The sequence below is a fragment of the Rhinoderma darwinii genome, chromosome 1, assembly GCF_050947455.1.
Source record: "Rhinoderma darwinii isolate aRhiDar2 chromosome 1, aRhiDar2.hap1, whole genome shotgun sequence".
NCBI lineage: Eukaryota > Metazoa > Chordata > Amphibia > Anura > Rhinodermatidae > Rhinoderma > Rhinoderma darwinii.
This window is the reverse complement of record NC_134687.1, coordinates 461,830,481-461,847,830: the sequence shown is the minus strand read 5'-3', so window position 1 is coordinate 461,847,830 and position 17,350 is coordinate 461,830,481. Positions and strand designations below refer to the sequence as shown.

The following is a 17,350-nucleotide window of genomic DNA, read 5'->3' as shown; positions in this document are numbered from 1 at the left end:
GCAGAACAGTATCCAGATGTAAACCTGGGCCAAGAAGACCCTTTGAAAATATGTCTGCACTATGGACAGCTATTTGTATGTTACAATATACGTTTGTATATACCATTTTGGATTTTCTAGAAAAATGTACGTCTGACATATGGGAAGAAGGTGTGAACATAGCCTTACTTGGTCAATGGCCCAGTTCTCATTGCATTTTGATGCAGTCTTTGCTTGCAGATTTTTTTTTAACCAAAAGCCACGGCCCAAAAAAGGAGCACAAGCATTAAGAAAAACTTTATACTTAACCTGTTGGGATTAATTCCCAATTTTGACTAGAAACAAATGAAAAAAACGACAACAAACTGCGAAGTTTAAATTAGACCTTTGAGTATAGCAGAGGTGTAATAACAAGTAGGATCAGTAGATGTGCCAGCAGGGGGAGCTCTTACGTTGTGATAAGCAGTTCGTGGATACCATAGATAGTCACGTCTATGTCACATCGCGCTGCTGGTAATACTGCTGGATTTTGACCCTCATCGGCAGCTGTAGCGCTCAGGGCTGGAGACAAGCGCTCGTCCCCACGTGTTGAAGCCGGATACAGAGCACAAGCTGGACGGGTCGGGTGCACGTATCCTCCGCAGGTTAGAGCTGATATTATGTCAGGTGTTCAGCTTCTGTAAGGAGAGTATTGAGGTCGTAGCCATTCTTTATGTCACTGATGTATCGATTATCCAACCAAGGCTATGTGTAATAGGCTGCAGGAAGGCTAGGTGTGCTACGTGATCTGCACATGCCAATCATAGGTTCATGACACATCTAGTAATATGAAAACACATGTCAATTTGTTCTAAGTTCGGTTCAGTAGATAAAGACTGGTACCTGGTGTCGCGTCCGTAATACGGTTATTGAAGTGCGTGCACGAGTAGCTCCGTGGGGACCAGTCATGCACATAACCAAAATCATTAAAAATCACGTTTTTGGGTCGTCTAGTCAAGGATTGCGTTACGCCTCACGCCTATAATTTATCTGTCCCGACCGCTGTCGCCCACAAGTACCCTATTCAGTAATACAGGGGATAGGTAGCAGTCAGACATCTTATTCTCTTATCTCTGGGGGAAACTGACATCAGACAGTAAAAAATCTGATCTGACCGATTCTTCTTGGGGGACTGTTTGTCAGACATTCAAAGAGCGTATTATGTCCCCACAAAAAAGGGGCCACACGCTCACTAGGGACAAGACGTCACTGCTGTTGCCAGCAACTGGCTGCCACAGTCACGTTTCCACGGAAAAACCATCATCAAACTACCACGACGACAAGAACTTTTAAATACTGACGGCGTGGGATTCTAACAGTAAGTATAATACAAATTATTCACATTTTTAACATTGTGCAGCAATTGGCTTCTAATTTGAGGGGTTCTGAAAACCTCTTTACATTGTCAGCAGATCCTGAAATATGCGGGATCTGCTAACCAACGTGTATCCGTGTGTTTTCTGCAACATTCGAAATACTTTTTATTAAAACTAATTTTTCCTTTTTGAGATGCAGCTGTATCTAGCGCTGAGACCTGTATCCGTTGTGTCAGCGACACTGATGGGTTCAGTGTCAGCGGGTCCTGCAGGGATCCACCGGTTATCGATCACATCTAAGTTATAAACTTAGATGTGATCGATAAAAGCTCGATTCATAGTGTCAGAGACACGCAGGACCCGCTGACACTGAACCCATCAGTGCCGCTGACACAACGGATACAGGTCTCAGCGCTAGATACAGCTGCTCTGTATACAGGATATAAAGCAGCGGTTATTCAAAAAGTAACAATTTTTAATAAAAAGTATTTAGAAAGTTGCACCAAATTCACTGATAGACTGTTTTATTATTTTAAAAAAAAGAAAGCAAAAAATGGTTTCAAAGGTCTACATAACCTTTGACTTCTAGTTTTTTTTTCTTTTAAGTTCCAGTTTACGGGCATTCCATTTATTTATTAATGGCCCATTGTGGTTGTCTGAAAAGCACAAGGATTGGGCCCCATATTGATTTTTACTATACAACATGTAAACCTCAGTAAACATTCCAACCATGCTATTAAAACACTCTCCAGTGCTGAGGACCAGTATCTATCTTTCCAGGACAAACCCTTGCGGATTCTGCAATGTGGGTCTACGGTGCTATGATGACGCGTTTTTTTCGTAGAACTGGAGGGTATCCGAGTTTTGTGTCTATAATACAGATGTTGAAATGCAGCTCAGTTATGGCTGTTATGGAACTAGCCGACTGCAGACCTATCCTGATGTAAAGCCCATCAGCAGTATCCTGGTAATGACCCTACTGCCCTACTGATGGGTTTTGCTGGACAAAAAGAAAGAATTTGCCGTTTTGGTCGGATTGCTTTCACTTGTAGTGTCGCCAATAATAAAATTATGCAGCCTTTTAATATAAACCTTAAATAGGCTCCAAAAAGCATCTTCACTGTATATTATTATTATTGTAAATGTTTTTCGTGTATTAGTCTAACCGTACAATTTACCCCTCTGCAACCGCAATATGTTTTGGGTGCAAAATTGAGTGCAATTTTTTTTACAGTGTCTCCTACTATGTGTCTATCTTACAGGAAGGGTTCCTAACATTGCTGTTTTATACATTTTGCCTGTTACGGGAACCCATCTAACTTTTGCTCATGGCTGACCTGTTAACTGAGGAGCCTAAACAACAAGCGAGTGCTGGGGGAGAAACTAGAAAATCATCTTGTCTTCAAGAAGACTCTGAGACTGTGGAGGAAAATGGACATGATGCAAAGAGGTTTAAAGTGGACCATGAAGAGCAGAACAAGAAGCATCCAAAGAAGAAAGTAGTGCTGCTTATGGCATACTCTGGAAAAGGTTACCATGGAATGCAGGTAAATAATTAAAGGTGTTCCCCGCTTTCATGTAAAATAGTATTCTGATTATAGACCTAGTTGGGTGCACCTGTTTGCATAACTCCCCATAGGCTAATATGGAGAGCACCACAAGTCCAGTAATTTCTGCTTTCTACTAAGGATTCGGCAGATCCAAAGGCACGGTGGGGAGCGCAGGACACAAAATATCAGACATTTATAGCATATCCTAGTGTAATGTGCAGACTCAAGGCTGATGACCTTTACCTACCCTGGTACACTGCAAACTCTCAGGACAGAGGAGTGAGTTATTCTGCTGATGTTTTTAGCTAGCAGAGTATTGTAAGGGTATGTTCACACGTCCTATTTACGTACGTAATTCGTGCGTTTAAGCCTCGCATTACGTCCGAAAATACGGCTCCAAACTGCCTGCAAACATCTGCCCATTGAAATCAATGGGGTTACGATGTTCTGTGCACACGGGCTTTTCTTTTTACGCGTCGCTGTAAAAAGACGCCCGCGTCAAATAAGTGCATGTCACTTCTTGAGACGTAATTGGAGCCATTTTTCATTGACTCCATTGAAAAACAGCTCCAATGACGTCCTTAAAGGGAAAGTGTCGCGAATGAAACCTTTTTTTTTTTTTTTTTTTTTTTTTTTTTAAGTTTCGTTACTTATTTCTATTATATTTTTTACGTTTTTCGCTGTATTTTTTTTTTCTTCCACATGGTGAAAAGTATTACAAATTAAATAATAATTTGACATGTTTTCCCATGTTGGCCACCAGGGGGGGGGGGGCACTTTCCAGAATTGCAGCAAGGTGAATAAGGCAAAGCAACCTGACTCACAGTTGCTGTAAATGTGGGAGGGAATCTCATCCCCTCTCCTACAAGCCAGGAAAAGGGGGATGTGTGTGTGTGTGTGTGTGTGTGTGTGTGTGTGTGTGTGTGTGTGTGTGTGTGTGTGTGTGTGTGTGTGTGTGTGTGTGTGTGTGTGTGTGTGTGTGTGTGTGTGATTCTTCAAAACAGCTGATAAGCGGCTATGAAGTATCAGCGGCGCCCGTGCACACTCCGCTCTGCCCCACACACGGGAAAAATCTTAAAGGGGTCGTCCAGGAAAACATGGCGCCGCACCTGTCCTTAGGTCGTGTGTGGTATTACAGCTCTGTCCTATTCACTTCAATGGAGCTGAACTGCAATACCAGACACAACCTGAAGACAGGTGCGGTGCTGTGTCTCAATCCGGACACTCCTTCTGTCCTGAGATGACCCGATGGGGGAGGCGGGTGTCAGCCACCCACCGCCATCACTGCAGACAGAACCACACAACTACAGCATGAGGGCAGGGCTTGTCCTGTATCTCTTGTTATGGACATATTTCTAGTCACATGAACCACGTCTGCATCAGAACCGCTAACCTAGGTCCGATCACATGACAGAGGGGGATCACCAAAAACCCTGTGCACCCTCAGCCCGTCCATCCAGCCCTTTCCTGGTTATATCCTCTTCTGGGAAAGCTGGGTGACCACCATTGCCCCTCCTACTGGAGTATGTTTGGGGATGTGACTTATGAACCTCTCACACTCCAGTAGGAGGAGTAATGGTGGTCACCCAGCTTTCCCAGACCCCCGAACGGTAAATCTCTCTAGTTGTGCTGAGACTGTTTGGGGATGTGACTAATGAACCTCTCAGTCTCAGCACAACTAGAGAGATTTATCGTTCAGGGGTCTGGGAAAGCTGGGTGCCACACTAACAGCGGGCATATTGTTTATCACCCAGCTTTCCCAGGACAGTTACATCATGTGTCCTTTATACAGAGTCCTGCACGACTATAGGGGGTCCCGTCGGGGGTCACGAGAGCGGCGGTCTGTGAGATAGAGAGTGGGACAGACAGAGACACAGACCTTACTTGCAGTGCAGCTGGTCTTCATGATGGCGCCTGCTCTCTCCCTGCAAACAGCTGATCTGTTGTGTGACTCTGACCTGCGTCTGCGCAGTACAGAGCCAGAGAGCAGAAGCAATGGATGGGAGCCGTTCATTGACTCCTATGCCCTGTAGCTGCCGTATTCCATCTCTGTATGTGTCGTTAATCGACACATAGAGATGAAAAAGAAAATGGCAGCCCCCATAGAGAAGTAAAAGAAAGAAAAAAATAAAAAGTACAACACAAAAACACAAATAAATACAATTTATTTTAATGACATACTAAAAGCAATATTATATAAAAAAAATAAAAATTCACGACACCTTGCCTTTAATTGACGCTGCGAAAAACGCGAGTACGAGCAATTACGTCTGAAATTCAGGAGCTGTTTTCGCCTGAACCATTACAATAGTTTAAAAAAAAATAATTAGATCTGTGTGGGGTTTCGGTCTTGATACAAACAAGAATGCCACAATTCACTGACAGCAAGCAGAGCTCTTGAATGGTCTAATGGAATAGAAGCACAAAGTATATTAGAAAGTTGCATAACTTCATTATACAAATATAAGATTACAGAGGAATTTTCAACTCCCCTGAAGTCTGTTATTAGTAAATACTTGTATTTCCATAAAATGATTCTGGAGCAATTTGTTTTTTGGACTGTGGGTTGTAACGTTTCTGTTATTCCTCCTAGAAATGTATAAATGAGTTGACAACTGGGTGTTACCAGTTGTCGGGGGGTGTCCTTTTCTAGACTGACTGTTGGGACACACCCCTTTGACTAGTGCAGGGGTCTTAAAAACGCGGGCCGCATGTGGCTCCTGAGGCTGTCATCTAAGGCCCACGGATCACCGTAGCTCCTTCGGGAGAGGAGAGAGCAGGCCGGAGGAGTACAAAGGCGCTCCTTCATAACATCATGAAAGAGCGCAGTCCCTTTCCCACGCTGGATTGTTGGTGGTAGGTGAGCAATCGCCACACAGCCCCCTGTAGAAAGCGCCACACACAGCCCACCCTGTTGACAGCACTACAGACCCTAACTGTAGATAGCGCCATTGAGACTCGCTCTGGAAGTGGAATCCCCAGCCAGAGAATTGCCGACACTTTGGCCGAGGATTCCTCTGCTGGAGGAGCCCCTGAAGTCACTGTCCATATATACCGTGATGTCAGGGGCTTCCCCAGAGCCGGAGTCCTGGAGCAGAGCCTATAGAGTTCCTGAGCAGAGCAGTCCTGAACAGAGCCTATACTAATGCTCTGCTCTGGGACTCCGGCTCACATTCCGGTCCAGGAGAATCCCCTGACGTTTCTGTCTATGGACAGTGACGTCAGGGGATCCTCCAGCAGAGGAATCCCTGGCCTAAGCGTTGGCCTAGCGGTATTATCATAGTAATGTGGTATTGTTATAGTAATGTGGTATTGTATTGTTATAGTAATGTAGTATTATTATAGTAATGTAGTAGTAGTGTTATAGTAATGTAGTAGTAGTGTTATAGTAATGTAGTATTATTATAGTAATGTAGTAGTAGTGTTATAGTAATGTAGAATTGTTATAGTAATGTAGTAGTAGTGTTATAGTAATGTAGTAGTATTGTTATTATAGTAATGTGGTAGTAGTGTTCTAGTAATGTAATGTGGTAGTAGTGTTCTAGTAATGTAGTAGTAGTGTTCTAGTAATGTGGTAGTAGTGTTCTAGTAATGTGGTAGTAGTGTTCTAGTAATGTGGTAGTAGTGTCCTAGTAATGTGGTAGTAGTGTGCTAGTAATGTGGTAGTAGTGTTCTAGTAATGTGGTAGTAGTGTTCTAGTAATGTGGTAGTAGTGTTATAGTAATGTAGTAGTGTTATAGTAATGTAGTAGTGTTATAGTAATGTAATGTAGTAGTGTTATAGTAATGTAATGTAGTAGTGTTATAGTAATGTAGTAGTAGTGTTCTAGTAATGTGGTAGTAGTGTTCTAGTAATGTGGTAGTAGTGTTCTAGTAATGTGGTAGTAGTGTTCTAGTAATGTGGTAGTAGTGTTCTAGTAATGTGGTAGTAGTGTTCTAGTAATGTGGTAGTAGTGTTCTAGTAATGTGGTAGTAGTGTTCTAGTAATGTGGTAGTAGTGTTCTAGTAATGTGGTAGTAGTGTTCTAGTAATGTGGTAGTAGTGTTCTAGTAATGTGGTAGTAGTGTTCTAGTAATGTGGTAGTAGTGTTCTAGTAATGTGGTAGTAGTGTTCTAGTAATGTGGTAGTAGTGTTCTAGTAATGTGGTAGTAGTGTTCTAGTAATGTGGTAGTAGTGTGCTAGTAATGTGGTAGTAGTGTGCTAGTAATGTGGTAGTAGTGTGCTAGTAATGTGGTAGTAGTGTGCTAGTAATGTGGTAGTAGTGTGCTAGTAATGTGGTAGTAGTGTGCTAGTAATGTGGTAGTAGTGTGCTAGTAATGTGGTAGTAGTGTGCTAGTAATGTAATGTAGTAGTATTGTTATTATAGTAATGTGGTAGTAGTGTGGTAGTAGTGTGCTAGTAATGTGGTAGTAGTGTGCTAGTAATGTGGTAGTAGTGTGCTAGTAATGTAATGTAGTAGTATTGTTATTATAGTAATGTGGTAGTAGTGTGGTAGTAGTGTGCTAGTAATGTGGTAGTAATGTGGTAGTAGTGTGCTAGTAGTGTTCTAGTAATGTGGTAGTAGTGTTCTAGTAATGTGGTAGTAGTGTTCTAGTAATGTGGTAGTAGTGTTATAGTAATGTAGTATTGTTATTATAGTAATGTAATGTAGTAGTATTGTTATTATAGTAATGTAGTATTGTTATTATAGTAATGTAGTATTCTAGTAATGTAGTAGTGTAAGGCCTCGTTCACACTGAGTTTTTTTGCAGGAGGAAAATTGTGCCTCAAAATTCCGTCTGGGATTTTGAGGCAGATTTTGTCCTTCCTGCACGTTGTTCGCCGCGTTTTTCGCCCATGGCCATTGAGTGCTACGGGCAAAAAACGTTGCGAAATACGCTTTCTCTGCCTCCCATTGATGTCAGAGGCGTAAACGCGAGAAGATAAGGCATGTCCCTTCTTTCTCCCGCGAGGCGGTTTCAATGGGAGACATTTTCGGCCGGTTTTTGCAGAATTTTTGTGGAGTGGTTTCCACTCCAATAAGCTTGTCAAAATACTCCGTGTGAACAGGGCCTTCTAGTAATGTAGTATTACAGTAATGTAGTATTGTTATAGTAGTTCAAATAACTAATTGATTAACAATAATTTTTTATTGGATCAAATTTGAAAGTAATGCGGCCCGTTAACTTCACATTTTTTCTATGTGCGGCCTATTTACCCGGCCGAGCTTGAGGCCCCTGGACTAGTGTAAGGGGGGATTCACACGAGCGTGATTTGGCAGCGTGTAATGCGCGTGGTTTTCGCGCGGCACGCAATGCCCTATAGAAGTCTATGGGGCAGTAAACACAGTCCGTGTATTTTGCGCAGCGTTTGTTCGCTGCGCAAAATACGCGACAGGTTCAATAACTCTGCGTATTTCACGCATCACGCACCCATTGAAGTCAATGGGTGCGTGAAAACCAGGCAGGTCGCACGGAAGCACTTCCGTGCGAACAGACTGAAACAGCGCACGAGCTGACAAAAGGATGAATGGAAACAGAAAAGCACCACGTGTTTTTCTGTTTCCAAGCATCCAAACGGAGTGTCTTTGCGCGGAGCGAACCCCGACAACCGAAGCTAACTTCACCGGGTTCGGCCAAACTCGTTTTGGCCGAACCCGGCCAAAAAATTTCCGGTCCGCGACGTCGGGAGGCATTCACTGTGCATGGTGCTGAAAGAGTTAAACTGTTTCAGCACCATGGACAGTGACTTGCGATCCCAAAATACATGAACCTGTAAAAAAAACCGAAGTTCTAACTTACCGATTACTCCTGTCTCCTTCCTGCAGTCCGACCTCCCGGGATGACACTTCAGTTCAAGTGACAGCTCCAGCCAATCACAGGCCAAGCACAGGCTGCAGCCAATCACAGGCTGCAGCGGTCACTTGGACTGCCGTGTCATCCAGGGAGGTGGGGCCCGATGTCAAGAGAGGCGCGTCACCAAGGACGCGTCACCAAAGACGCGTCACCAAGGCAACGGCCGGGAAGTTCTCGGTAAGTAGGAACTTTATCTTTTTTTTTTTACAGGTTTTTCGCTGTTGTGTTCGGCATTCACTGTCGAGCGTGCTGAAAGATTTAGCTCTTTCAGCACCTTGGACAGTGACGGGTGTCGACAAGCCTCATCTCTATGATGCCGGCTGCGCGAAAATCACGCAGCCGCGCATCAGACACGGATGACACACGCAGCTGTCAAATGGTTTTTGCGCTCGCAAAACGCCGCGTTGTTTGCGCGCGCAAAAACGCAACGTTCGTGTGAATCTGCCCTAATGGTAACACCAAGATGTCATTTGTAGGAGGAAGGCACAAGGCAGAGCTCTAAAAAAAAAAAAAAAAAAAAAAACCCAGTCCTGATCCTCTGGGTTCTGAGAAGATCATTCTCAGGCCAAGGGGAGATTTTGGGCTTGTGGATGCTGTACTGAAGTTTAAAGTGCCATATGTTTGTTAGGATAAATGTATTACACCTTGCTGACATTTTGGCGCTCTTATTCTGCAGAGAAATGTGGGTTCTTCGCAGTATAAAACAATTGAGGATGAACTTGTGCAGGCACTTGTCCTGTCATGCTGTATCCCTGAGAATCATGCGGATGAGATGAAAAAGATGTCCTTTCAGCGATGTGCGCGCACAGATAAGGTGGGTTTTCTAGCTGGAGTTTTGTTTTGTGTCTATTTTCAAATGCTACAACCCTGCACATCATGAAAATCGACAAACCGCACCATGGCTGCCTCTCCACTTTTGCTATAGCCTTCTTGGGTTTGAATAGGATCACCAAACATACAATTCACAGAACACTCGTTCCCCATCATTGCCCTGAGATTCCATATTAACCCCTTAGTGACCAGCCTATTTTAGGCCCTAATGACCATGCTGCTTTTTTTTTTTTTTTTTTTTTTTTTAGTTTTTCTATAGTCTCATTCAAAGAGCTATAACTTAGCTGTATGAGGACTTGTTTTTTGCAGGATTAGTTGCACCATTTTGAGGTACATATAATTTTTTGATTAACTATTCCTAACTTTTTTGGGGGGGGGAAATAGAAAAAAACCTGAAATTCCGCCATTGTTCTATGCGTTTTAAGTTCACGCCGTTCACTCTGCGGCGTAAATAACACGTTACCTTTATTCTATGGGTGGGTACGATTATGACGATGCCACATATGTAGAGGTTTTTTATGTTTTACGACTTTTGCACAATAAATACCCTTTTGAACTAAAATTATTCGTGGTTTAAATTACATTAACTTTATTGTTTTGGTCATTTACGGTCGCGTCGATACCATATATGTGTAATTTTATTTGTTTTTAACACTTTTTTTTACTAAATAAGACCACTTTTATACTGTCATTTTTATTTCCTATTTATTCTTTTTTTAGTCTCACTAGGGGACTTCACTGTGCGATCTTCAGATCACCGCTATAATGCTTTGGTATACTTAGTATAACAATGCATTATTGCCTGTCGGTGTAAAACTGACAGGCAATCTATTAGGACATGCCTCTGGCATGTCCTAATAGGCATAAGCCCTGGGCAGACCTGGGGGCCTTTATCAGGCTGCCATGACACCCCACCGGAGGCCCGCGATTGCATTTGTGGGCCGCCGATGGATGAGAGAAGGAGCTCCCTCTCTCTGTAAATTATTTAAATGCCGCGGTCGCTATTGACCGCAGCATTTAACGGCTTAAACGGCTGTGATTGAAGTAAACTTCGAACGCGGCTGTTGGAGCAGGAGCCCGGCTGTCATCAGACAGCTGAGCACCCGCTCCAGCCTGCACAGGACACCCGTGCAGGACTTTGATTGGGCTGTCGTGAAAAGGCGTATTGGTGGTCACTAAGGGGTTAATGCCTATGGTTTTAGAATTGAATGTCTAAAGCTCCTGTAGGTGTCCCAATACTTTTGTCCATATAGTTAATATAAGAATAATCTAGAACACTTAATTTTATATTTTAGGGAGTTTCTGCCGCTGGGCAAGTTGTGTCTTTGAAGGTGTGGCTGATCGACAACATAGTGGAAAAAATTAACAATCATCTGCCTTCCCACATCAGAATAATAGGTAAGTACCTTGTAGTATGAAAGTATCTTATTGTTAAAGTAAACCGATGTGATATGCAAGACACGAGTGCTATGTAATTATGGAAAGGTGCAGAATGCCTGGCATAGGAACTGGGTATAACCTTCTAATGCCCACCCTATTTCTTTGCATATTGCACCCTGTCCCGATAGCATTTGTGGCAACGTTTTGTTAAAGTATAGAATCTATGAACTTGGAGATATGGAGTTCCGATACCTTGATGTTGGCTATATGAGTATTGATGCAGATTAAATATACCGGTTTTTTTTCAGTATTCTTCTCTGCTTAATAAACTGCACATGCCAAAATTGAACCTGTTTATACCAAACTTCTTAGGGTATGTTCACACGCAGTAGCAAAATACGTCTGAAATTACGGAGCTGTTTTCGCATGAAAACCGCTCCTAATTTTCAGACGTTTTTGTAACTGCTCGCGTTTTTCGCGGCGTATTTTACAGACGTTATTGGACCTGCTTTTCAATGGAGTCAATGAAAAACGGCTCCAAAAACGTCCCAAGAAGTGACATGCACTTCTTTGACGCAGGCGTCTTTTTACGCGCCGTCTTTTGACAGCAACGCGTAAAATTACACCTCGTGGGAACAGAACACCGTAAAACCCATTGAAAGCAATGGGCAGATGTTTGTAGGCGCAATGGAGCCGTTTTTTCAGGTGTAATTCGAGGCGTAAAACGCCCGAATTACGTCTGAAAACACTGCGTGTGAACATACCCTTATTTTCTTTACATTTAATGAGTTTGATTTTCTCATCAAAGGCTTGAAACGAGTTACAGGGCGGTTTAACTCCAAGAACTCGTGTGATGCTCGTACCTATTCCTACACCCTACCTACCTTTGCTTTTGCCCATAAAGACCACGATCTGCAGGATGGAAGCTTCCGACTTGGCCAAGAAACTTTAGATAAAGTGAATGAACTCCTTGCTCTTTACAAAGGAACACACAATTTCCATAATTTCACATCCCAGAAAGGACCTCGGGATCCTAGTGCTAAGCGTTACATCATGGAGATGCATTGTGAGCCGCCTTTTCTGCAGGGAGGCCTAGAGCTGGCTGTCATTAAAGTGAAAGGTCAGAGTTTCATGATGCATCAGATACGCAAGATGATCGGACTAGTTATTGCAGTGGTGAAAGGATATGCTCCACCATCTATAATGCAGCGTAGCTGGGGAGACGAAAAAGTTGACATACCCAAAGCCCCAGGCCTCGGTCTGGTATTGGAGAAAGTTCACTTTGAGAAGTACAATAGGCGTTTTGGGAATGATGGTCTTCATGAGTCTTTGGACTGGGCAGAAGAGGAGGAACAAATTGAGGCCTTTAAGAAAGCACACATCTATCCCACAATTATTCAGACTGAAATTGAAGAAAAGTCCACGGCAAGCTGGCTTGCCACTTTATCCATTCATGACTATAATGCATCTTCTCAAGAGCAGAATGTGGTCAATCATAAGGTAAACCATTAATTTTTTATTTCAATGTTCCTTACCTGGCGTTGGCATAGTGATAGTTGAAACAATTTACTCGTTCTATATACATTATTTGAAATCTCAACGGTGTGGTGCCCCGATTCCTTTTTTTTTTAATATGAAAAATTAGTACGGAATCTGACTTCATATGATATTGGAGGTATACGGAGGAACAGTAAAGGCCTCATGCATCTCTATGGCAGCTCTATTACGGCTCTGTACAAAATGGAGCTGTAATACGGATGTGTGCATAAGCCCTTAAGATGCTGGTTCTGAACATTTCTGTTTTGGGGTTTCTCTACGCTGGCAAACTAATAATCTTTTAAAGCATACCTAGCTTTTCCGAATAAGCTGTCATATGTGTGTAAACTTGAGGATTAACACTGTTTCTGGCCATTATATGACTTGTATTCTGCATTAATTAGCAGTTTTCCCCTCTGCAGGCTCTAACTCTAATTCTCAGTTGTCTGAGATAGTGGGTGGAGCCTAACCGCTATCATGTCTTCTATACACTGCACACATAGAAGAGGAGAACCCTGCTCTCCTATCTCTATCACATATATAGAAGCTCCAGCAGCATGGAGGAGATTATAAGGCAGTATGAGTAGTGTAGCTGAGAATCCAGCACTGCGGTGACATAGAAATCTTACCATCACGTCTGTGTGTTTCTCTCTGCTTCCTCCCCCACCTTTTGCAGCCCTCTCTACTGGTCTGTAACCAGAGACAACCAATGCTTGACAACCGGAGGTGGACAGCAGATTACATGAAGCGAGACACCTAGTGCCAGTATCTTCACATGAATTTAGCATTGATAAAACTAAAGTTTAACAGTAAATTAATTACAAAGTTGATCAATATCCGTTTACTATTAGATAAGCATAAGTTGTTTGGAAAGTTATTTGTCTGCTTACATTTAAATGCTGACTTCTGAACTGTGTGCTTGAACAGATGCAGTTTTTGTTTACAATTCAAACTGATTGCCAGTCTTGTATTGAAATATTTGTAAGAGAACCTTATCAAATTGTACGGTCACATAGCCGTTGAGGGGTGTGTCCTTACACAATCTTACACTGTCCAATCCGTGCTGACTGTGTTTGATTACGTAGGGACACATCCTATAGACCATAAGGAATGGTAATGCCGAGATGTCAGTTTATCCATACATTTCCAGGGAGAAGAAGAAGAGCGGCACAATGAAGAGTTGTAGAAAAGATGCTCCAGTGTTTTGTTTTTTTTACGAGGAATACAAAGATTTACTAAAACAGACATACTTTTTGTTTTGTTTTTCCTCGGTACCAGAAATTGTGAATGTTGTACAGGGTGGGCCATTTATATGGATACACCTAAATAAAATGGGAATTGTTGGTGATATTAACTTCCTGTTTGTGGCACATTCGTATATGGGAGGGGGGAAACTTTTCAAGCTGGGTGTTGACCATGGCGGCCATTTTGAAGTCGGCCATTTTGTATCCAACTTTAGTTTTTTCAATGGGAAGAGGGTCATGTGACACATCAAACTTATCGAGAATTTCACAAGAAAAACAATGGTGTGCTTGGTTTTAACGTTACTTTATTCTTTCATGAGTTATTTACAAGTTTCTGACCACTTATAAAATGTGTTCAAAGTGCTGCCCATTGTGTTGGATTGTCATTGCAACCCTCTTCTCCCACTCTTCACACACTGATAGCAACACCGCAGAAGAAATGCTAGCACAGGCTTCCAGTATCCGTAGTTTCAGTTGCTGCACATCTCGTATCTTCACAGCATAGACAATTGCCTTCAGATGACCCCAAAGATAAAAGTCTAAGGGGGTCAGATCGGGAGACCTAGGGGGCCATTCAACTGGCCCACGACGACCAATCCACTTTCCAGGAAACTGTTCATGTAGGAATGCTCGGACCTGACACCCATAATGTGGTGGTGCACCATCTTGCTGGAAAAACTCAGGGAACGTGCCAGCTTCAGTGCATAAAGAGGGAAACACATCATCATGTAGCAATTTCAGATATCCCGTGGCCTTGAGGTTTCCATTGATGAAGAATGGCCCCACTATCTTTGTACCCCATATACCACACCATACCATCAATTTTTGTGTTCCAACAGTCTTGGAGGGATCTATCCAATGTGGGTTAGTGTCAGACCAATAGCGGTGGTTTTGTTTGTTAACTTCACCATTCACATAAAAGTTTGCCTCATCACTGAACAAAATGTTCTGTGTAAACTGAGGGTCCTGTTCCAATTTTTGTTTTGCCCATTCTGCAAATTCAGTGCGCCAATCTGGGTCATCCTCGTTGAGATGCTGCTGCAGCTGGAGTTTGTAAGGGTGCCATTTGTGAGTAGCTAATATCCGCCGAAGGGATGTTCGACTGATGCCACTCTCCAGTGACATGCGGCGAGTGCTACGCTGTGGGCTCTTGCTGAATGAAGCTAGGACAGCCACTGATGTTTCTTCATTAGTGACAGTTTTCATGCGTCCAGATTTGGGCAAATCCAACACTGAACCAGTTTCACGAAACTTGGCAAGCAGTTTGCAAACTGTAGCATGGGAGATGGGTGGTCTCGTAGGGTGTCTTGCATTGAAATCTGCTGCAATGACCCGGGTACTGTGTTCACCAGACATCAACACAATTTCTATCCGCTCCTCACGTGTTAACCTCTGCGACATGTCAATGGCTGTAAACAAAGAGAAGCTTGTAAATAACTCATGAAAGAATAAAGTAACGTTAAAACCAAGCACACCATTGTTTTTCCCCCCTCCCATATACTAATGTGCCACAAACAGGAAGTTAATATCACCAACAATTCCCATTTTATTTAGGTGTATCCATATAAATGGCCCACCCTGTACATTAACTGTACCATTTATTAAAGGGGTATTCCCGTATTATAAATTTTATGGCATATCCATAGGATATGTTATAAATGCCTGATAGTTGCGGATCCCAGATCTGGGACCTCAATCCAGCTCAAGACCCGGGGGTACCTCATCCCTGCCTCGTGGCCGCATCCAGGTGGAGAAGTGGATGGGATTACGGGAAACGGTGTAGCTAGTTGTGCTCCGCTGTTTCCATAACTCCCACAGGTGTGAATGGGATTTATGGAAATGACGCTGTGCTACGCTTTCCTCATAACTCCTATTTACTTAAAGAGCGTAGCACAGTGAATTCGGCTGTTTCTGTAATCCTAGCCATCTCTCCACTAATTCTCTGACTGGATGCAGTGACCAGCTCACCAGACTTGGTCAAGAACCCCTGCGAGTCCCAGAGCTGGGACCAGCATCTACCAGACAATTATGGCATATCCTGTGGATATGCCATAAATGTCTAAGATGGGAATACCCCTTTAAATGTATTAAATCTCTCCATTTTCTAGTGTGCTTTTTCTAATTCTGGACCTTTTTTTTAATAGGAGGAAGCAACGTCGATCGTGCAGAGTGATGATGACGGAGACTCTGACTGAATGCTGGTTCGCCCAATCTCCTGTTACAACATTCCACAAAGATGTCTTGCAGGAAGTGTATTGAAAATGTAATAATGTGTACAACAATAAGTGGCTATGTTATTGTGGCACTTGGTGTTTATACCACCCTCCTTTCAGGATGCTGCTATTTTTTATTTTTTATTTTTTATTTTTTCTTCCCTCTATTAAGAGATTTATACTTGTGGATAAGCAAAAGAAATATGTTACAACACATATAATGTAAGTCTGACAAGAGTTAGATTTAAAAAAAATTATGTAACGAGTAAAAGCCACCAAGGATTTAAAAAGGCACCATGGATCAGTATGGGATTTTTCTGTTTTGTAATTTGAAGATAAGTGGTCTCATAATAAAATATCTATATATTATAAATGTAAAGGAATAACAACTTAACATTGCCTTCTCGAATCTGTATTTAAGCTTAAGAAATCAACCTTTGCTGTAAAAACGAATGCCATCTGATTGTAAATTCATGTGCCTAGCTCAGCTGCTATTGCATTATGTATGCTGGGGACAACCTTGATTTAATAGTACATGCAGGACTGCAAAATCATGTAAGACTAGAGGCTGTATCACATTAAGCCCATTTTTTTTCTTTTTAATAAACTCATCATTTTATCATGTCTGGTTCTTGTTTTATTCACTGCTCTGTGCCTCCTTGTTTTAGAAACATGTCTACATTTAGGCTATGTTCACACAGGGCAGATACGCTGCACAAAACAACACCGTATATACGCCCTTGACCCCGTAGGGAATTCCGGACTGGTGCAGTTTTTTGGCCGCAAGATCTGCAGCGGGGAAAAAAAAAAGCCTGTACTTACCCGTAGAAAAAGAATGGTGACCGCACACTGCGACACTAATGCCACCTAAATCACTAAATATAAATAAATATGCACTAAAGCTAAATCTACTTATAATAGGAAGGTTCTTGGTGCACATTTTGATCAAAAAGTGTTTGCCCACCTGCCACGACAAGGTGACCTCTGTAAGGTGGGAAACTACGCTGCACATACACCCAGAACTGGGACTAAGCCTACATATATACCTGGGGATGGTAGGATCCAGCATTGAACTAATTAAAATCACCCAGGGCTTACTTACCCGTAGTCATGGTGACGCGTCCCTTTGATGTCCTTCAGCCCGGCCTCCTTGGATGACATTTCATCCCACGTGACTGCTGCAGCCTGTGATTTGGCTACAGCAGTGACATGGCATGAAACCTCATCCTAGGAGGCCGGGCTGTAGGACGTCCGAGGGACACGGCGTCAGGACTACGGTTAAGTATAAAGTTTTTTTTATTTTTGAGTTGCAATTTTTGCGGACGAAAACTGCAAAAATCACATCTGTTTTTTTTGTTGCGGATTTTACCTCTTCATTGAATGCAATGGGGAAAAGCCGTAAAAGAAAATCGATGATCCTGCAGCATAA

The 17,350-nt window shown here is 42.6% G+C and overlaps 1 protein-coding gene across 2 annotated transcripts; it reads left to right on the top strand.

The window, feature by feature from the left end:
* Nucleotides 1-518: 518 nt before the first annotated feature.
* Nucleotides 519-16,543, top strand: PUS1 (pseudouridine synthase 1). 2 transcript variants are annotated; one of them, XM_075833011.1, is made up of 6 exons: nt 519-623; nt 2,597-2,881; nt 9,394-9,531; nt 10,844-10,946; nt 11,737-12,428; nt 15,853-16,543. In XM_075833011.1, exons 2-6 carry the CDS (start codon nt 2,663-2,665, stop codon nt 15,901-15,903), a joined length of 1,203 nt encoding a protein of 400 aa, XP_075689126.1. In that variant the 5' UTR covers nt 519-623; nt 2,597-2,662; the 3' UTR covers nt 15,904-16,543. The 2 variants fall into 2 exon arrangements, with proteins under 2 accessions (XP_075689126.1, XP_075689134.1); XM_075833019.1 differs by lacking the exon at nt 519-623 and adding an exon at nt 642-1,336.
* Nucleotides 16,544-17,350: the final 807 nt, after the last annotated feature.